At 47.3% G+C, this 22,104-nt stretch overlaps 1 protein-coding gene across 1 annotated transcript in view; it reads right to left on the minus strand.

Annotated features, from left to right (window-relative positions):
* Gtf3c1 (general transcription factor IIIC subunit 1) overlaps positions 1–22,104 on the minus strand; it is a 68,051-nt gene that overhangs the window by 30,808 nt on the left and 15,139 nt on the right. The window contains exons 6-12 of the mRNA XM_005351191.2: positions 19,957–20,080; positions 10,202–10,363; positions 7,741–7,856; positions 6,380–6,686; positions 5,490–5,698; positions 3,295–3,431; positions 1,936–2,089 (exon numbers count right to left, since the gene is read on the minus strand). Coding sequence (XP_005351248.1) covers positions 1,936–2,089; positions 3,295–3,431; positions 5,490–5,698; positions 6,380–6,686; positions 7,741–7,856; positions 10,202–10,363; positions 19,957–20,080 — 1,209 coding nt within the window. The remainder of the gene's footprint in view (positions 1–1,935; positions 2,090–3,294; positions 3,432–5,489; positions 5,699–6,379; positions 6,687–7,740; positions 7,857–10,201; positions 10,364–19,956; positions 20,081–22,104) is intronic.

Genomic DNA, 22,104 nt, shown 5'->3' on the forward strand with positions numbered 1-22,104 from the left:
CACACCCACAGTTCAGAGAGGTGGAATACATGGCAGACAGTTTACTGCTTCAGCTGCAAGAATCAGAACTCCTTTGTGGACTACGGCGCCAAGTCTTGGATCTTAAGCCATTGGTCCTGCACTTTCCCTGGCCAGGCTGCCACATCTCAGCAGCTCTTCTGATAGTGGGGCAGCTCCCACACCTGCTCTACTGAGATCCCTGACAGGACATCAACCTGGAAAAGCAAGTGGGGCATAAGAGCAGTCTCTCTGGCTGTGTGTTGCTAGGACCCTGGCAGGGCACCTCTGAACAACTGGCAGAGGATAGAGGGATGCTTTGTCGTTACTTCCCCAGACAGAATGGTGACAGTGGTTGCTATTTCTCTGATAAACTCTGGGAGTGTAGGAGTCAGGACACTAACTTTAGCACTGGCAGAGTGGCACAGGCAGGGGGAACAAGACAGGTCATGAGTATGAAACATGATGGACTGGGTGCCCCAGGAGTAGCTTTCTGTGCTGTCATTGCGGAGTGAAGGGCAGCAGCCCCACCCCCACAGTCCCAGCTCACCATTCTTGCTGGTAAAAAAGAAACCCCATGTCTACTTCTACACTACATCCTATACTGCTGACTTCTTTGCAAACGACAGCCAGTTAGGCAGCTTCTGAGAAATGAAAAGTACTTAGAGATGGCAGCTCCCATTGCCCACTGTCCCAGAGCAGCAGCAAATTCTTCAACAGCCTCAGGGTTAGGGCAAGATGCAGGTATAGGGAAATGGGCTCCAGGCAATCACTGGGAAGACAGCTACTGGCAGCCTGTGCCAACTCCTATCAGGAATCAAGTCTCAGTGGTAAACTTCAAACCCAGTTCAAAAGCATACAGCTCTCGACGCACTGCCCTGCAGCTGGAGGCTCCATTTCTGTGGTTATGTGACCCTAAACATCGACCTGACATCCTCATCCCCTCCCCCAGGCTGGGTCATTACTAGCCTTCTAGATTAGTACTGGAGAAGTCAATCCTGAGGCCAGATGTCTTTTCAGGCCCAAACTAGGGGAGGACTTGTTATCTTCGACAGTGACATCAAGGTAACCCAACAGAGTAGCTTCTGAAAAACCTGCTGAAGTCATGGGTGTCCCTGCTGATGGAGCCTTAATATGTCCTTCAGTGAGACGGATTGGCACATGACTGACTGCCCCTTAAGTGGATTCATAGCAGGCAGCTGTGGAGGAAGGAGCTAGGTCAAGGGGACCTGATGGCTTTATTTTGAAGTGACTTCAGCAGATATAAAAGCCCATGAGTTCTGTCTCCATGCAACAGCAAATTATTTCTTAAGTCAGTTTTTGGTATTACTTTGTATATCAGAAGAAACAAAAATATATGTAAAAGCAGAAATGACCTTGCCTACTTATGAGAGAAACAAAGTATCAAAGCAGGGCTCCCTTACAGCTGAGATGGAAAAATCCAGTCAGGAATTAAGGGCCTGTGAAGACAGCCCCACTGCTTTCAGTCCTAATGTCCAGCTGTGCCATCCCATTTACTCTGACCCTGAAAAATTGATGCTGTAAAATGTGTGCAAAGTTGCTGAGCTACAGTTACTATGGGAACAGCTCCCCCATCACAGTACCACAGAAACAGACACATCCCACAGACTGGCCACCACCCTTCCACTGTTTCTGTGGAGAAGGTTCATGCATTCCTAACACTGCCCTACTTAACTGCACCAGGCCTGCTTCCTTCCTCTTCCTCCAGGCTGGCCAATTCACTGTTCTAAGGCTCAGGTGGCTGCTCCCAGCTGCCACGGAATGTTGGCAGGATCCCTGCCCTCCACATTAAGAGGCAGAATTTGATGTCCCAATCACTACAGCAAAGGATCAACAATGACAAGGGATACTAGGACAGAAAGTTTTCCATAGCATGAGGTTGGCTCTGTGGGCATCAGGAGAAGTCCAACAGATTACCTTCTTCTTGATGCCATCTTGAATGACCGTTGTCCGATACAATCTCAAGAGACCCTCCTCAGACAGGTTCCGCACCAAGCGGATAATGGATTTCTTACAGCACTTGGTGGAGACACCCTCTTGCTTCTCCTGGTCCATGATCATCTTCTGAATCCTGGATATCAGAGAAGGTCACATTCCCATTTCAACATGCAGAGACACAGAGAAGTCACAACAGGTCTGTTGGGAACCAGGAAAACTCTGTGGGAGCTCTTCACATGCTACATAGGGGAGCCTCTTAGAACATGAAATTCCATCTTTTTAGAGTAAACAAACTAGCTGAAGTCAGGTCACTACCCACAGCACCAGAAATCACATGATCTGACCATGAAAAGGAACAAGGGAAGGGAAAGAGTACTAGAATGAAAACTGTCTTTGCCAAGGCGGCATGCTTACTGAACACTAGCTAGGCAAAGCTCTAGTCTCCCACTGTTCGTTTGGTCTGAAGCTCTTGTTCACTCTTCTACTGATCTCTCTCAATCTTCTGATTCACTGTGACATTTCTAGATACTAATCACAGTAGAGCAAGGCCAATATGGACATCAGGACGCCCAGATAAACTTCTCAGGGCACAGAAGGGATGAAGGTGAAGATCTAGCTTATGAGGTCCCTGTCCCCAGTCAGCCAGAGACAGAGTAAAAAGACCCCACATCTGTGACCATGAAAATGCTGACCCCCCCAGAGTGGTGGCTTCTGGAGCTGCAAAGACCAGCCCTTCTTTCCTTAGCACACAGGCCCACCTGTGCCTCTTGCTATGCCGCTACCTGCAGGTTTCTCAGTTTCCCTTCCCTTGTAACAATTCCCCAGTGTTAGGGCTTGAATGAGACGTGCCTCTACAACTCATGGGTTCAAAGACTTGGACCCAGAAGGTAGTGATAATGGGAGGTTCTGTAAACTTTGTAAGATGAGGCCTGGCTGGAAGTAGGTCACTGGAGATAGACCTGGCCCTCTCTCTGCTTCTTGGCTGTCAGGAGGTCAAGAAGCTCTTGGCTACAAATTCCTGCCACCACACACATGGAGCCAAGAGAACAGAGAACCCCTGAGCCAAAATAAATCTTCCTTCAAGTTATTCTCACGTACCTGTCATGGTCACACAACAGTAACTCACTCAGGTATGGAAAGAAGTCAGTGAAGGCTCTGTGGCGTCTAGTATTTTTAATTCTCAAGGTCTACCTTCCCCAACAGCAGGAACAAAATCTACACCCTATTGACCACAATGGGACACCATAAAATGCACACAGTGAAGCAGCAGCTCCGAGGCCTTTTAGTCCCTTCTCTGGCTGGTAAAGAGGGCAGTGACAGAGACACTGGCACACTTACGTGAACAAGCTCTCGATCAGGCGGAGGTTGGTGACCGCTTCTATGATCAGATTCCTGCGCTTCAGCAGTCGGTATGTTTTGTGAGGCTTGTCCTGGCCTGGGCCATGCCGCCCGCCTTTCTGGGAGCCACCACTCTCCTACATAACGAAAACCCAAGACCAGGGGTCAGAAAGGATAGGACCAGATAGACACCACACCTGAGGAACACACTCCCCTTTCAAAAGTCAGGTCCTGTTATTCAAGGAGAATCTACCTGGCCAGCTCCCTGCACAAGACCCCACCACCTTCTCAGAAGTACCTGCCAGTCGATGATCAGCTAGTTTGGGATCAGCTAGTTTCAGAGCAGGAATTGGGCATCACCTACTGCGATACCTCCAAAAGCAGACAGTAGCTCCATGTCTACCTGGCTTCTCCCCAGTGGGTGGCAAGAGCCCAGCACCTTGCCGAGGCTACTGTCAGGCCATGGAAAACTCAACAGCACCTTCATTACTTCTCATGTCCCCAAGGAGGAAACCAGGGCTCGAGAGGCCAGGACCTGCCCAGGGTCATAGAGGATGAATGTGCACACGCAAGGGCACTGGGACAGGCTTCTGACTCGAACACCAGCAAGTTTCTGGAGGCTGAGGCAGAGCAGGCTGGGAGTTCAGACTAGGCTTCCTGGGGGAAAGACGGAAGGAGGGGACAGGAGCCTGTGCTTTTCCCTCATTCCTGACCAAGGCCCAATTCACTGATTTTGTTTTTCTCTTTCAGGTTTATTTATGTGTATATATGTGTCTGTCATATAGGGACAGATGTCCAAAGAGGCCAAAAGAAGGGGTAGAATCCCCTGGAGCTAGAACTACATGCAGTTGTCAGCTACCTAGAGTAGGTGCTGAGAACCGAACCCAGGTCTTCTGTAAGTGCACCAAGTCCTTTTAAGTGCTGAGTCATTTTTTCACCCACAACTTCTTTCAATTTTTAGAAGATTGTATTAATTTTTAGTCTGAGTGTTTGTAAGTCCTGCATGTCTGTGTATCCCATGTATGCAGTACCAGAGGAGGCCAGAAAAAGGCATTAGATCCCAAGACTGCAGTCACAAACGGTTGGTTGTAAGCTGCCACAGAGTGCTAGGATTCAAATCCAAGTTCTCTCCCAAAAGCAGCCTGTACTCTTAATTACTGAGTCCTTTTTCCATCCCCTCCTCTCCTTTCATTCTTAAGGTCTTTCTACAACATGTGGTAAAGCCAGAATATGAACCCTGAATGGAAAAAGAGATAAGGAATTTTTTTTTGTTTTTTTGTTTTTGGTTTCGAGACAGGGTTTCTCTGTGGTTTTGGAGCCTGTCCTGGAACTAGCTCTTGTAGACCAGGCTGGTCTCAAACTCACAGAGATCCGCCTTTCTCTGCCTCCCAAGTGCTGGGATTAAAAGCGTGCGCCACCACCGCCCCCTGAATGGAAAAAGAATACCTGTTGACATCATGTGGCAGTCACAGGGCATGTTTACCTGGGTGGCTACGGCTTGGTGTAGTACTTTCAGAAATGGGAATGTATCCCAGAAAGCTACAAGTTGGTGCTGGGATGACAATATAAGAATGGCTGGGTCTAGCCTGCTCCCTTGCCCACCATAGGTGCTCCAGGTCAGGCAGGGTTCTCTCACACTAGGGAAGGAAGTTTTGAGGATTTTAGAACAGTCCATCGTGATCAGAGCAACATTTTGGAGGAAACCACCCCAAGTAACTGGAGGCTGAAGAAGCAGAGCTGTGTTCTGCCAAATCAGAGCGCCGTGGCTATAAAACGAAGTGGTTTTATCAGAAAGGAGCAGTGCTAGGAGAGAGTACAGCAACTATGCGCTGGGAGGAGAGCCTGCTCTACCAGGAGTAGAGGACCTAAAGAAGAGCTCAGGAGGCATTGAGAAACAGTCAAGTGTGGAAAGAGTGTAGACTCCAATCACTGAGTGCCTGACAATTCTGCACAGGGCGTGACCAAAGCCCAGGCTGCTCTTCCAGCACAGAACGGAAGCTGGAGCAGTGCCCGTGCTTCACTCCCGCAGCAGGCCAGTGTCCATCCCATGGCACTGCCTTTCATCCTCACAGATCAGACTTCACATGTCCCCTCTGGGCTGTGAAACCAGAATCAAACAGCAGCAAGAACCACCTGGCCACAGGTCTGGTCCACACCAGTCACCAGATCCTTCTGCCATAAGCCCCATTACTGACCTTGGGATTATCGAGCCGGACCTCCTCAATCACAGCAATATCGCCACTGTGAGTCTCCATGTTGTTAGGGTCGAAGGATGTATTGAGCTCAGAGGAACTGCTGGTGTTCAGGCCATTCCTAGCACGCGAGCTTCGGCGGGCTCTTTCCTCACCAGTGCCTAATGCCTTTGGCTTCTTCAGTGGGTGCAGGTTTAGGACTTTCCACCCACCTACAATGAGAATGGGCACAGCTAGTCAGGGGAAAACAAAGAAAAGGGCTTCTCTGCTTAGCAGTCAGAGCAGGCTAGCCCGGGGCCTCCTCAGGCTCACTCTGCAGCCTTGTGGTGCAAAGCTGAACATGAAATTCACAAGTCTATCAACTTCTACCTTCCATACATGTTTTAAAGCAGGATTTCAAGTCATCCAAGGTCACGTACACCTGAAATCCCAGCACTCAGGAGGCTGAGGTGGGAAGAGTGAGTTCTAAGTGGGTTACCCAGTGAATTTCAGTCTCAAACAAGAAAACAAAATACACTAGGTATTGAGAGGACATTTGAACACCCCTGCCTCCATCGTAGTGTTCTATAATCTAAATCCCTAAGTGGTTCTTGAAAGGACTGAGGGAAGGAATGAAGCTCACAGAACTCTATCTCCTTAATAGTAAACCCATGCTGTAAAGGTGTCACTCAAGGAGACTGCCTTACAAGTAACCAGGGCAGGGCACACTCACACGACTCCTCTCCACACCTGTGACAACGGTGCGAAAAGGACACTTCTAGGCCCCAAATGAGGGTAGGACCTAGGGGATCTCCAGGCTGGCTGGGCTGACCAACTGTTTTTTGGTGATGCCCAGCAGTGCCAGGGTGGTTGGCTTGGCCCTGCCGCCCTCATATGCTTCAAGCAGTCCTTACCCTTAGCTGGAGTGGAGTGATGAGGCTGAGAGCCAGCAACCCCTGAGGCTCTTGAACGCCCCCGGGACCCTCGGCCCTTACGCTTGCCACTGCAGCTGCTCTCCTCCTCACTTTCTGAGTCAGAGAGGAAGGCCTCTTCACCCTCAGGCATGAGGGACTCATCTTGCACTGAGGCTAGGCTCACAGTGGTCAGTAGTTCTCCTCGGGCCTTTTCACGTGCATACTGCCTGCTCAGATCACTCTCCTCTGCAAACACGCAGGAAATGTACTTGGTGGTTCGCTGCCGGCCTTCATCTTCCATGAATCCCTAGGGTAATCACACGGGTGAGCGCATGGGGGGGGTGTTAATGCCAACAGGTATGCAGGTGGTCCCAGTCTCATAGTGCCTTCCTGTCAGAGCCTGCATTATCCAGACAGTGTTTGCTCTCCGAAGCTAGAAGTTCTTTGTTGATAAGGCCTTGATTTGGTCTTCCATGCACTTCTGTGCCTGACACTGGACCTGGCTCATACACCCAGTTAGGATTTGGCTTGTGCTGATTATGCAAAACCCAGGGTCCTACACACCGCAGACACCCACAACCTTGGAGACCTGTAGTCTGGTTCATCGCCAATCCACAATCATCTTGCCTTCTAAAATAGGAAAGGAGCTTGTCCCACGGCCTATAGTGAGAAAGTACCACGGATAGTGCCAAGGCCCCAGTTATACTTACCTAACTAATAAAGCACTGCCTTATGAAAAAAGGCCCACAGTAGCCCATCAGAGGGTCTGGATAAGTATCGCCTCCTCTCTACCTCCCACCTATCCTGACCATTTTCTGTCTTCCTTTGGGCTCAGGATGTAACAGTTTATTCTACCAACGTATTTCTGTCATGAGGTGCTTGCTGTCTCATTACAGGTTCTCAGGCAATGAGAACCACTTGAGTTTGGACTAGACTATCCGGAACACACCAAACAACCCTTTTCTTTGTGTTTAACTGCCTTAGCTGCTTCACTGCCGTTACAGGAAGCCAACTGTCAGCAGCTTTGAATCACAAAAGGGAACACTAGGCCTACAGTTAGCTGCTTTGATGTTTTGAGGTGCCAGGCAAGTCACACCAGTGGGTGGACAGACAGCTCATTAGACACTAGCTAGCTCCAGCTGACCATCCTCACCCAGGAAGGGGCTGCAAGGGCAGCTGCTATACCATCACTCCCCAGCGCTTCAGATTTAAGAAGTAGAACCAGACAGGCACTCAGTGAGGGGGAGGCCTAGTGGCCTCATACAGGTTCTGCCTCATGGACACAGCAAGGCCTCTGCTTCTCTGATGTTTAATTCTACTGGCACAGGAGATGAGGCGCTGCAGGGATGACAGGGCATTACCTTGACAACCTTGAACCTCTGAAGGAGCCGACACAGCATTCTCGCTTCCAGCTTTCCCACGTTCATAGCAACTCGGATCTCAGCTTGGGAAATTCCTTTCGTGCCTCTGCGCTCAACTGTGAATAATACCACGCTTGAACCCCACCACTGCACAGGGGTAGCTGCTCACAGCTACTTCCCTGCTCCCTTGCTAAGCACAGAGGTGGAACTGCCAGACACAGAAAGCACTTCCCCTCCCCCGCAAGGAGTGCCCTGATGCCAGGCTGAAGAGCAATACCTGACCCCAAGAACACCGGCAGCTCCTTTTGGGTGTCTGCTCTCTGGCTCCCCATGCTAACACTGAAGGGAAAGTGGGTAGTGGCTCTATTCAAATCGAGGCGGACCTATAAAGTCTCTAACTTACCTCCATCACTTTTAAGAAGCAGCAGTAGAAAATTAGCCTTCCCTTATAAATGAACTTACTTAGATAATGAACTTACCCTTTCAAAAAGCATCAAAATAAGTTTAAGGTAATTTTTTTTTTTTTAATTTTGGCTAGCCTTGAACATGTGATCGTCCTGCCTCAGCTCCCAGGCACATGTCCCCATGTCCAGCTCCTGACAACTTTCTCTGAGAGTGCATCACCTATGTTCCTGTTGCTTCTTTTCTCCCAGTCAGGCCAGCAGGAAGTGGGGGAGGAAATGATGGCAGCAGCTCCACAGCAGAGAACGGGGCGACATTGCTGCCTGGTTTTGGCACTGTGTAGTCTGCAGTTCCTACCCTGAAGCCCACACCTATATTACTCAATATCAGCACACCTGCCTTTCACAGGCCCTTTCTAAATGGTATTGGACACTCCAGGGAGAAACCTGGCTGGAAGCTGCTACATGACCTGTAGGCAGATGATGGCAAAGCTCTCTGTTCAGAAAACACTGGCCTTTCTTTTTCAATGCATCCACACACCTGAAGCTGCCAGGCAAAAATCAACAGAATGCAGGCTTTCTACATCAGTCACACACAAAGACGACCGTTAGAATGAGAGAAGTGGCAAAGATGTTTCCTCTACACAATAGGCCATACGTGGGGACAAGAGGTCTACAGATAGCTGTTTTCAGATTGTGTTATGAGGAAGCAATCTGAGCCACCATGAGAACTGTAGATCAACCAGCCTTCATAAAGTCTGAGAGATTAGCCAGCATGACCTGCTGGTGGGATCTAAGACGGAACCAATTCAGAAGGCAATCGTGGCTCCAGAGCCCCTGTATAACAGAACAGCACAGAGGCTGAGTTCTGTCACCTCCGCAGAACTGCTAGGCTCACTTCCTCCCTGGAGAACTAGGGTAGAGGCCTTGACTTTGCGATAAGATTGTGTTCTCCACTGGGCTGTTCCAGAAACAACATATGGTGCCCACTTCATATGTCTGCTCACCCTCTGCTTTTCTCCCTTCACGCAGGAACAAAGGCCCCCACCAGAAAACAGCAAATACAGCGCCTAATCTGAACTCACCAGTCTCAGAGCTATAAGTCTTGTCTTTAAAAATTGCCAAGAGCAGAAAACAGACTAAGACAAACAGCTAGCTAAGCTTCTTGAGTGTTCCTGTGGGGGGCACTATTGTAGGTAATCTATGCCTCTGCCTTTTATCCTGAGAATGTGCTCACACAGGTTTTTTTTTTGTTTGTTTGTTTGTTTTTTGTTTTTCGAGACAGTGTTTCTTTGTGGCTTTGGAGCCTGTCCTGGAACTAGCTCTGTAGACCAGGCTGGTCTCGAACTCACAGAGATCCGCCTGCCTCTGCCTCCCGAGTGCTGGGATTAAAGGCGTGCACCACCATCGCCCGGCTCTCACACAGGTTTTATCCCAATGTGATGGTTAACTGTAAGTTGCTTTAATGGTCAGGCACCATTCTTGGAATAGGCTCATGAGGATATTTATTTCTGGAGGAAAGCGGCCTAAGAACAGTTTAAAGGGTGACGTGGGAAGATATGCCCAAATATGGATGGCATCACATCATCAACCAGGAGCCCAGTGAGAACAAAAAAAAAAGGGGGGGGGGAGGGCAGGGAGAATGACACCTCACATTTTCTCTCTCCACTTTCTTCCTACCTGGGTCAGGAGCAGCTTCTTCTCTTGCTCTGGATCATGAAACCTATAGGTTCTCTAGGAGTTTCCCTGGGTCTTACACTTGTGCCAGCTATGGGAGGCCTCAAAGTCTATGTCATGTGAGAAAAAAAAGCTAATAAATCCCCTCAAAGACATATTACAACTCTAGAGAACTCTATTGTTCTAACACACCCTGTTTTACAGACAGGGGAAGCAAGGCTCAAAGACCTAGTTAAAGCCATGTATCAATATAGCAGCAAGGCTCCACCCTGAACCTCACCCAAAGTTAAAGCTTGGAGAGAAGCTTCCTAGGCTTTATGCACTGGAGCCCATTTCCCACTCCAGTGCTCACTCAATGGCAAGTGTGGGTGAAAAAGACTCACTGAGCTCGTAAGTCTGCGTGAGCATGTCCCGCTCAAACACGATGTCCACAGGAGGCACACCCTTAGAGATGACCTCCTCATCGTCGTCGTCATCATGGTCATCCTCCATCTTCCGCTTGAACTCCTTCAGTAGCTTAAGGCACCGAACCATGACATCAGTCCCTAGGAACAGGGCACACATGAGCAGATGGCAGGCATAGGGCCTCATGGAGAGCAGTGCATGACATCCTGAAAGGTCTTAGCTGAACTGGTATCACAGCTAGCTCCTTCCCTATGTGGGATGTTTACAAAGTCTAAAACTATACATCTTGGGGCTGGAAAGATGGATTGGTGGTTAAGAGCACTTGCTGTTACAGAGGACCCGGTTTCAGTGCTCGTAACTGGCTGGATCTATTTCCAGCTGCAGGGGATCCAATGATCTTTTAGCCTCCAGGGCATCCACACACTTGTGGCACATGCCCACACATATACTGATAAAAGTAAAAATTAATATAAATAAAATGAATATAAATCTAGGAAGAAAAACCAAAAATACCTGCAACTCTTAGGAACAAGACTTGTGTCTTGTGATTTTAGATCAGGAAGAAATATATGTGTAAGAGGAGTAGGGAGGAGCCCTGCCAGTTTGCCAGAGTAGCTCGAGGACATGGCCTATCCCTTTGAACAGTCTTCCAGAACCCACACTTGGGATCTGCTGAAGAAATGAAGAACAATTTTTCCTTTAAAGCCAATAGGAGGCCCTTCTGGGACTCTAAAGGTGGAAACTTAGTTTACAAAAATAACTCAAAAAGAAGCCAGGGCAAACCCGACTAACAGGTCTGAGCTAGCACCCTTTAAGATTATTAGCTTTAGTGATAAATATAGACAAGGTGGGGCCCAGCTGCAACAAAACCATGCTCTGGGCTCTGAGGGAAATTTCCATCTACATTCAGTTAGCTAACTGCAACCTAGCATACCAGGAGAAAAACCAACACTCATGCCCAACAGAAAAGACAACAGAGGGAAACTATGAAGATGCCTGGTACAGACACATGCCAACTCACTGATACTACTGACCCCAGGAGTCATCTCACAGATAAGGGAACTGAAGCAAAGAAGGGTTTGATCACCAGCCCAAGCTCCCAGTGGCTTGTCAACAACAGAAGCAAGTCACTCTGTCAGATTTCTTCAAGTAAAAGGAGAGTTAAGGGTGAGCAGGGCAAATACCATGTGAGTTCAGAGTGTGACACTCACCCCAAAGAATGAACTCTGGGCAATTTATCACTAAGCCCTAGGACAACTGGAAGAGGTGACAGCCTTAGTGACCACAAAGAAGCCTGCCCAGAGTCCAGAAGCCAAAGGGAATGAGGGTGGTGGGTGATGAGAACCTGATTGGTGTAAGCCACCTCTGCCAGTCTACCTCTTTGACTAAGTGGTATGTTCTCTCTGTGCCTCAGTTTCCTCAGCTGTAACAGAGACAAGAATAGCACCGGGGAATCAGATGGCTCGGTGGATAAAGGTGCATGCATGCAAGTCTGATGATTTGAGTTCAGATTTTCTGTTCCAAGTGGTAAAGCATGCTGAAGTGCCAGAGCACGGGAGGCTGCGGGAAGATAATCTCAAGTCCAGGGCCATTCTGGGCTTTGGTAGCAAGGCTTTTCCTCCAAGGGGGAAAAATTCTTTCTAATAGATCTCAGAGATGGTGCCTGCTCAGGAGACACTCACTACTGTTTCTCTCCTTACAACTGCCCCGGAAGAACACAGTTGCTAAGGGCCAAACATAACACTAAGCTGCTAGACTGTGAGGACTTTAATTCCTTAACAAATGTTCCACAAACATTTATTCTGTACTGTGTCCAGAACAGACACAAACAAGACAGGTTTCCTCCACTATAAAAAGAGACACAATGAGTCTGGGCAAGGCAGGCAGATACCGGGCTTGCTGTGACACAGCCCAGGTTGACAGCCTGGCTCTGCCCACCACAGGGAAGTCCCTTTTCTCTTTGAGCCTCGAGTTTCTCATCCATCAAGCAGAGCTAATTCTAAATGCATCTGGAATGGACTGAGCACTTGGGGACGCTTGGAAATGAGCTGGGGGCAGGGTAGAGCAGATGGCTATCCACTGCATGGGACAATGAAGGGTGAATTGGGTAGTCTGATCTGGCCATGGAAGACAGACACTCTAGGCAGAGAGAGTAAAGAAGAAGCAATGACAATGGCACTGAACAGCAAGGCAGGCCATAGAAGGAATGTCTACAGGCCAGGCAAGTGATGTTGGGTTTATTCTGTAAACAAGATGTTTGGGGCTGTGGGAAATGTGGCCAGTGGCTTGATGGGAGATCTGTAGGGAGTAGGATCTACAGGCGCTAGGGCCCTGGGGTCTCTCTTCAGCCCAGACCCAAGCCCAGACCCCCACACTTCCCTTTCCTCATGGTCCTACTCAGTCTCTCCAGTGTAGCATAAAGGCCTGAGGAACTAGCCACTGCAGACTCTGCCACGTGTTCTTTGCTCAAATCCCCACACCAGCACCACCCTCCTGATGATCTGAGCAGTAAGCATAGCAACAAAAGAAAAATAATAAAGAGGTCAGGAATACTAGAACTCAGCTCAGTGCTAGCACATTATCTGATGTTCCTATCCCTGCAAGGCTGACCCCCCAAATCAGACAATACTGGTACTGTCTGGTACTGTATCAGGTACTGTCTGGCCTGGTTTCCTCTTTTTAAAGTCTAGGACAAGTGCAAAGACAGGTTTTCCTTACTGCACAAGGAAACAAGAACACTAGTAACAACACACATGGGAGCTTGACAAAGGTCTAGAAGCTCTCATTGTTTTTAGGCTACAATTTCAGAGTTATCAAATAGCCAGTGCAAACGTCACCTCCCCAAATACTTGGTCTGAGTTGGCACCTGGCACAATTAGGCCCCCTCAGTCCTAAAATATAGAGAAATGTTGGAAAAGGTTGCTGGAGCTGCAGTGCTGACCAAAACTGCACCAGAAAGCTAACATGACTCAGCTACCTCCCCTATGACCAGGCTGGCCATCTGATATAGGCAGCTATGTGACCAAGAAGTGTCCAGGCTCAATCTCCACCCCAAGCAATCAGCAGACTATACTCTAGAAAGGAACAAAGAAAAACCTCTCTTTCCACACACAGTCAGCCATTGGTCCAGAAAGTGCTGTCTGCCGCCATTACTGCTGACACCAGCCCCCAAAGGTGGGACATGCCTGCACATTCCTGTTAAGTGCTAGACAGTGGCCACCTCAGGAGAAGGGACAAGGGCTGCTCTACCGTGCCCTGGCCCCAGCACAAGTGACTCAAATCTGTGTTTACACCCTGGTAAAGGTCAGCCTTCACTCGAGTTTTCCCTTTAACAGGTTCTGCCATATTAAAATGTTCTTGCTTCTTTTATGTACATTAATTACTCACAGCAATTACTTTTAATTCTTATAGCAGGTGCCCTTTAATCACTTTTATGTAAATAAAACTGCTTATTTTAGCTGGTTTCATCATCTTCAAAACACACCACTAAAGTTCTAGCTTTTAAAACCTGGAAGAACCCCAGCATTTTATGCTTGTCTTTTATTGTGTTTTCCTGGTTTTTATTCTTTTCCATTCTTCTTGGCTTTGACACTTTTAGGCCTGTACATTTATTTTATTAAATTTTGATTTCTTTATACGACTTGTTTCTCTCCTAGGTTGTATACTTTAATACTACTATAATTTTGCTAATATCCCCCTTCTTAATGGTCATAATTAACTTCACTGTACCCTGTTATATTTCTTGGTTTAGTTTTTACTTATTTCAAATTTAACAGCTTGAATGAGATTTAATTCACATATTGTACAATCTATACCTTCAGTGGGTACAAGTCACAGCCAACTTTAGAAGATCCTTAAACACCTCCACTCCTCTATGTGAGCTGTCCCCTAAATATTACAGCTTGCTTCCAGATTTTCCCACTGGACTTCCCTACAGGTAATCACATGGCAACGCCACCTTGATGGCCACTCTTTCTCACTTGTCTTATTGACAACCAACTGCTGACCCACCTGAATGACCTCCATGTCCTCTGTGTCGTGTCTGTCACTGTCTGGTTTCTGGTGCTGTGCGGCAGGGTTTGAAAGTACAAGCGTGAGTTCTACTTTATTCCTTTCCCTTCCGGATTTCAGAATCAGACCCTCAGCTCCCACAAGCCTCCACCAGACAGGGACTGAGGAGTCCTATAACAAACGCTGCTGCTTCAGTCCATGTCCTTATATTTCAGTGGTGTTTCACAGTGCTCACAGTAACTGATCTGTACAGAGTCTGTTAAACTTGTTTCAAGTTTCTGCAAACAGAATGCTTTCTCAGCTCGACTTTCAGATTTTCCACTTTAAGTACAGAAATCCAGGAGTGGGGATGCATACTGAAGTTAGTGTCTGTGGAACTGTTTATTTCTTAAGAGTCACAAAGACAAGAGATCAGAAGGGGGACTCAACCCCAACCCGTGAGAACTGGATGTGAGCTGACTACGTGGTCATCAGCCCAGCGCACGCAGATGTGTGCTGCCCAGTGCTTCCAACTGTGATCCTATTTATTGGAAGGGAAGGCCAAGTTCACTTCTCTCTCCTTCCTTCATTTCCTCAGCACAATTTAATAAACACACGGTGGCTAGTAAATACTTGAGGAAAATAATTTTGTAAATCAGAGCAGTTCAGAAGAACTGCTTTCATTACAAAGATTATGTTGCTTTTGCCAAATAGATATGGCAAAGTGTGAGTACAAAATATGCCTAAATCCAAACTCGTTTTAAGGGGTTAAAACAATTCATATATACTCAGGCACACCTATAAATTTATATGAAGTAATACATCATCTTTATTTATTAAACCTCTCTTTTCCATAATGCCTTGGAAGAAACACTTTATGTTATTTTTTTTTTTAAACAGAACTGACAAAGCTCAAGGCTAAACCCCTGAAAACTGTATTCAGCTCTTGTCTCTTGCACAAGAAAAGCAACTGTAGTGGTGATTAAATTAAATCCACAAAACAAGGACCAAGCACTTGGCTCCAAGATGACTCACCAGGCACTAGGAGTACAAAGAAAAGGGTATGGCCAGCTCAGGACAAAGTACAAGGTCACTCAGACAAGCAAATGAACTAGGGCCGGCTCTGAGTCCAGGCTGCAAACTCAACAGAGATGGGAGGTTATGTAGGTACAGGGGCTACCATGGCTAAGAACAACCTTTAGCAATCAAGATGGGCTTGGTGTGCACATGACAGTCTAAACAGTCTAAATGTCCTGACTGATCAGCTTGGGTGCCAACTCTTTATCACTAACTGTATTCTGAGTCACGCTGACAATTCATGCCTTCCTAGGCCAGGCATAAGGTGATACCATGGACAGACACATCTTGAAGGTGACAACAGACCAGAGGGAAACAGACTGTGTTATGCAGCAGCAAGCAGGTATCACTGATGAGTGGGGAGGTGGACCCCACCTGCCTGTCAATCACCATGAAAGAAATGTATTACCTACTTACTTTCCCTTTGCATGTAAGCTGGAAGTCAGACTTCTCAGGTTAAAAAAAAAAGAATCCATGTTTTAAATTCCAGAAACCAACTCAATGAAAACAAATGCTGCTGGCTAAACAAAACACACCTCTAGCCTGCTGTGGCGATACCTGCCTTTAATCCCAGCACTCAGAGCACTCAGAAGGCAAAGGTAGGTGTGAATGAATTCTAGGCCAGCAGTGTCAAGAGCAAAATGGTCTCCAAAAAAAAAAAACAAAAAAAAAAAAAAAAAACAAAACAACCTAACTAAAAACTAAAAAACCCCTCTAGATCTATCCGACCGGCCATGAAGCAATGGCCCCACTCAGAGCCCAGCAATCCCCATGATCACTGTAGCACCTTTAAAAGGTAGGGGCTATTACTCCCATAATCCAGCTGAGGGAAAAGGGACATGTCTAAGCAGGACTACCTAATCTCAAAAGCCCACTCGGCCAGATGTGTTAGTACACGCTTTAATCCCAGCACTTAGGAGGCAGAGGCAAGTAGATCTCTATGAATTCTAGGCCAGCCTGGTCTACAGAGTTCCAGGACAGCCAAGGCTGTTACACAAGAGAAACTGTCTTGAAAACAACAAAAATTCATTTGCATAGCTGTTGGTATCAAGTAGTTGCATAGCTGTTGGTATCAAGTAGTTACTTTGAATTCACAGGAACCTGTGTCTGGAAGAAAGCTCTGGCCACAGTATCTCCCTTCAAGCTCTTCACAGAAGAAAACATCAAATTATTTAACACCTTTCTTCCAACATCCCAGAATACTAAAATGTACCTTTGTTCTCCTGGCCTGGATTTGCCATCTCTTACCAGGGTTCCCCTTCACCAGTCCTGGCTCCCTAGACCCCATGTTTCCCTGTGTTTTGGTTTCTTCTGTTACTTGATAATCCCTAGGACATGTAGAATGCGTATGTGTAGAACTAGTCCTCCTCAGTCCTCATCCAGGGCAAAACTATAGAAAGGACTCCAGGAGAAATGACCAATTCCTTCAGAATTTAAAAAAAAAAAATCAATTTGTAGGCATGTGGGGGAAGGGTGCAGGCATGGGTGTGCAATGAAGACATGTGGAGGTCAGAGCACAATTTTTTGGAGGTTGGTTTTCTCCTTCCTTGTTTTTGAGGCAAAGTCTGTGGTTATTTTGAGGCTGCATTTTGTGCTGTTCTGTCCCGTGTGAGCTTCAAGCCAATTGTCTGCCTTCCATCTTACTGTGGGAGTGTGGGGCCTAAGATTACAGATGCCAGCTACCACATCTGGTTTTTTAAATGAGAGTTTTGGGAATCAATTTCAGGTTATTGAGTTTTGATGAGAAATGTCCCGCATAGCGTCAGCTGTTTGAATACCTGGTCCCCAATTGACAGTACTGTTTAGAGCCACATAGCCTTGCTGGAGAAAGTATGTCATTAGGAGTAAGCTTTGAGAGTAAAAATCCTCATCTACTTCTAATTTGCCCTTTCTGCTACATGCTCGTGGTTGAGATGAAGGCAGTCAGCTCCCATTCCGGGCATTATACCTACGATTTGCTCCCATGCCTCTTAGACAAACCCTCAGGAACCACAGCCAAGATGCCCTTCCTCTTAGAGCTGCCTTGGTGTTCATCACAGCAGCAGAAAGTGCCTACTGTATCGGGGATTCCAGGTAAGTGCTTCTCCCCACAGATCATCCTGTTAGCCCTTCCTGTGCAGTTCTGACGGCTCTGATACAATGGCATCCCACTGGGAAGCCTGGTGTTTCCTGGAGAAGTCTTGCAGTGTTGGATCTCAGTGTGGATTTATGTTCACTATGCTAGAAACATGACGGTTCATTTTCATCTAGAAGCCTATATCCTTCGGATCTCAATCTATTTTTGACTTTCCCCTTCCCCAACCCTCTGTATGTTTCTCTGTGTTCTTCTGTTCTCTGTGCTGTGGTTTGGAAAGTGTCCCCAAAGGCCCATTGTTAAGGACCTGGCTGGCAGCCTGTGCTGCTACAGAGTGGTTCAATTAAGATGTGGGGCCTACTAAGAGGAAATGGGTACCAGCAGCACAGCAACACCCAATTTCAGGAGACATAGGGCTCTAGCCACACACTCCTCCCCAACTTTAGCTTCAACTTGGCATTCCACTTCAAGTCTCTGAGGTCTTTCTCTGCACTTTTCTCTCACTCTCTCTTGTTCCACTTAACTGCTGACAACCCTTTCCTTCCTTCTCTCTTCTTCACAGCCTCTGCTCTGCTTTCATGAACACAGCACCCGTTCCTTTCTGAGGATTAAATTTTATTCTACTTTTTTTTCTTTTTTCCTCCTTTTCTGGGGGGAGGGGTGGAGACAGGGTTTCTCTGTGTCCTGGAACTAGCTCTATAGACCAAGCTGGTCTCGTACCCACAGAGATCCACCTGCCTCTGCTTTTTGAGTGCTGGGATTAAAGGTGTGCACCACCACTGCCCAGCTTTATTCTACTTTCCAATGATTTCTGTGTCCTTGGATTCTATTAGACTTTATTTTCCTCAACAATGTGGTCACTTCAGGCTGCTGCCTGGAGACCAGTGTTTCAGAAGGCGGTAGGAAGGGGAAAGCAGCATCATCTGGTAACCAGGGAAGAGTGAGCTGTCAGTGTGTTGGAAATGTGATGAGCTGTTTTCCTTAGCTAGAAAACTCCGGCATTCAGTATGTAGAGGACTCTGTTCTTGAACTGGTCACTTTCTTCAGAACAGGCTCCAGTCCCAGGCCTAGGGTTCTAAGTCTAGCTGTCAGTGTTCTAGAGACTGGACAGTTCTAAGAGATTATGTTCCCTTTTAGAACAAGGTACTAGAAGGTTGGAGCAAAGCTCAGGGGTATATATAGGGCTTACCTAGCACACACAAGCCCATGTCCTATCTCCAGTCCCTCTGCTGTTTCAGAGGCTGTGGCTGGAGGCTTAATGAGCACAGACAAGGCATTCCCAACTCATATTCCTTCCCTTTGGTCTCACCTGCAGCATGTGACTGTGGAAGTGGAGAAAGTCTAGGAAACTATGAAAGAATGTTATCAAAGGAGACGAACTAGCAACTGCTGGGAATCACACCTCTTGATAAGCATACATTCTCCACTGCCACAGACCTGTTCTCATGCCCACACATCTAGAAACCCTCCAGGCTCCTAACAAATGGGACATAAAAGAAAAGTGAGGTGTAATGCTTCTCCCACAGACTGTCAGCCTGCCCAGTTTCAGTCCCGTCCATATTTATCCTCTCAAAAGCACCTGGAATCTCTGATTTCCTAGCTTATTTCCAGTTGAGAGGTGTCAGCTTCTAGTTGCCACCCTTGATAGGAACTTAAGTTTTCCCAGTCTGTTCTGCCTGCTACTACACCTCCAGCAGTTTTGAGCAGCAAGTGTTGCAAGAGTCCCTGCATGCCTGCTGCCCTGCTCCTTGTTCTTCTCGGTTTACTCCTGCAATGTCTCTACCATCGCTTTGGAGGCACTTGGGCGGAATACAGAGAAAAACATTTATCTTCTAAATGTCCTATCTTGCTGAAAGCTCCAACCTTCAGATTTTACAAAGATTTGGCTAAATAAGAAATAAATAGCATGGGGCAAGAGTAAAAAATAGGGAAAAATAAAGGCCTTTTGGTTGCTAAGGTTTTATAGCCTGCTTGTGCTTGTGAAAGTTTCTTTTTATAAACTATGTGCATGAGTGTTTCACCTACATGTGTCTATGTACCATGTGTGTGCTCTGAGGCCAGAAGGTATCAGAACCTCTGATCTGAAGTTTTAGATAGCTGAGAGCCCCAGTTGTGCTGACTATCTCTTGATTACACCAAGAGGCCACACCAAGTGACTGACCCTCGTCATTTATGTGTGAGTACATGTTGTCCTGTTCATACCTTGAACATGTCCTCATGTTATCTGACATGATTGTGCTTCAAAATAGGGCTGGGTAAACAGCTCAGTGGTAGAGCCTTTGCTCCCAGCATGCACAACACTCTGGGTTCAGAGGTTTAGCCCCCAGTATCAAAAAAAAAAAAAAAAAAAAAAAAGAATGAAAGAACGAGGAAGGGCCTGGTGTAGGAGAAAGACTGAAGGAAGATGCCTTTATAGAGGAGTCTGCTAGAATGCAGGGCTGCTATGGTTCAGTGAACATGTCTCAGGTCATAGATGAGAGCACTGAGTACTAAAGGACTGAATAAGTAGTGTAACCTTCATACTCAGAGGCAGAAGGTCATCAGAGTAGAGAACAGCAGGGAAACCCAGGTGGAAACAGGCTCTGTTCTTACCTTTCTTGGTCTTACAGGGACCACACTCAGGGTGAATCTCCTGCAAGGGAAGGGACACCACCTTGGCTAGCCCAGCATTTAACATGTACTGGTACAGACGCTTGAATGTCCTTTCACACAGCCCCTGCAAAACACAAGCCCATGGGCACTGTTAAGCAAGACACTTGAGAATCCCAGCATCGAGGAAACACCAGTGTTCGGGATGGGAGTTACCAAGGGACAGTAAATGAAGAACAACTGCAGGTACTAACGATACTGCCAAGCTGCATTCAGGGAACCCAACAAACTCTGGAGCAGCACAGAAACCACCCTGCTGTGGATACAAGAGGGGAAAGAGATGTACATAAGAGACCCTGGACAGGTAGACAGGGAGGAGGTGAGACAATTGGGGGCAGCACTAAGAGGAGGATTCCCACCAGACACTTTCATTACTGTATCTTTTTAATCTAAGTGTGCATATGAATTTTTCTTCTCTCTCTCTCTCTCTCTTTTCTTTTCTTTCTTTTTGTTTTTTTTTTTTTTTTTTTTGAGACAGAGTTTCATTGTAGCTTTGGAACCTTCCTGGAACTAGCTCTTGTAGACCAGGCTGGCCTCAAACTCACAGAGATCCACCTGCCTCTGCCTCCCTAGTGCTGGGATTAAAAGCACACGCCACCGCGTGGCATGTGCATGAATTATTAATAAAAAGACAGCCTTCTCCAAGGCAGTGGAGCAAAAAGAAAACAAAAATTTAAAGTTATCTAAGGAGCCAAAGAGATGGTCCAGTGGGCGAAGTACTTGCTAGCAAGACCAAGGACTTGAGTTCCATTCCCAGGACCCACATGGTAACTGGGAGAACCAGCTCCAGCAAGTTGTCATTTGACAGTCTCTCAGGCACCAGCCAGGGAGAGGTAACCAAACACCCCTGGAGTCATCAGAGCACGTGGTCCCCAAGGTGCCATAGGTTTACACTTCCTGGCAGACCCTTACACAGCACAGCTGAAAGTCAGCTGCTGTCTGCTGTCTGTTACATATGTGCCACATTTCTCTAATGGCTGACAACCAGTTTTAAAAAATCCATACTGGGTAAAATGTCCTGCCTCCAGCCAATCTACTCCTGGCCCTTGGTGCCACCTGGCTGTATAACCCCTGGACAAGCAAGGTATGAACTGGTTGAGAAGGTGCTCATGACTCAGGCCTGCTCTGAGTCTTAGGGACTGCTTCATTCACTGGAGTAGACAGCAAACACCTATGGGCCTGGCACACATCTGCAGCCAACTCAAAGGAACCAGCACTTTCACCATTGGGCTATACAACATATGGTTACCCAAGATATCCAGATGAATCCCGTCTGGCTCCTTCAAACGCGCTGGCTTGTACATGGTGCCTGTCATTAATCTAGCTGAGCCTCTCAGTGACGAAGAGCCTTTGGAAATTCATCCATCAAAACACAAGCCAAGAACATGGTGTTGAGCTCTGGACCATCCAGAATGAGGGAAGATAATGTGGTCCTGCCTTCAGGGGACCTGCACATTCTGCCCAGCAGAAAGATCAGCAGGAGCCCTGCCAAGGGCAGCACCCACCTCAGCTACAGGCCAATTTAGTTGGCTCTCCTTGGACTCTACTGCCAGGGGCAGACTGGACATCTCCAGAGAACACAGAAAGCCTTCGTGTTCAATAAATCTCAGGCTCAGGTTCACAGAGTGCCGCTCCTCCCCCACTGTTCCTTTTTCCTACACTGCCCTTAGCACAGAACACACAGCAGCCCAGCACGAGCCCACGACCTCACCTTCTCACCAGCAGCTGCTGTCACATCCCAGTCTGCCTGAGTGCTGGCCATTCAAACCAAAAGTCTAAGTTGCACCTTCAAACTTTGTATCAGTTTTCTTACATCCTAACTAGGCTACCGCTCACCACTGTGTCACTTAGCCTGATGGCCAGGATCCAGGCCTCCTTCTCTCAGAGCCTTATGCTCCCCGTTTCCTTCTTCCTGGGCTTCTCCATGCAGCCACTGACACAGAAATTTCCTGAGGTTGGAGCTTCCCGACTCCAGTCTAAGCCAGGCTCTCAAGAACTCCGTCATCTTCCCTCACCTCCAGCCACCACTATGCAATCATTGCTGGCCTCTGAAAGCCCCATCTCTGCTGGGGAAAGTCTTGCCCCACTGTG

The sequence above is a fragment of the Microtus ochrogaster genome, chromosome 8 (assembly GCF_000317375.1).
Source record: "Microtus ochrogaster isolate Prairie Vole_2 chromosome 8, MicOch1.0, whole genome shotgun sequence".
Classification (NCBI taxonomy): domain Eukaryota; kingdom Metazoa; phylum Chordata; class Mammalia; order Rodentia; family Cricetidae; genus Microtus; species Microtus ochrogaster.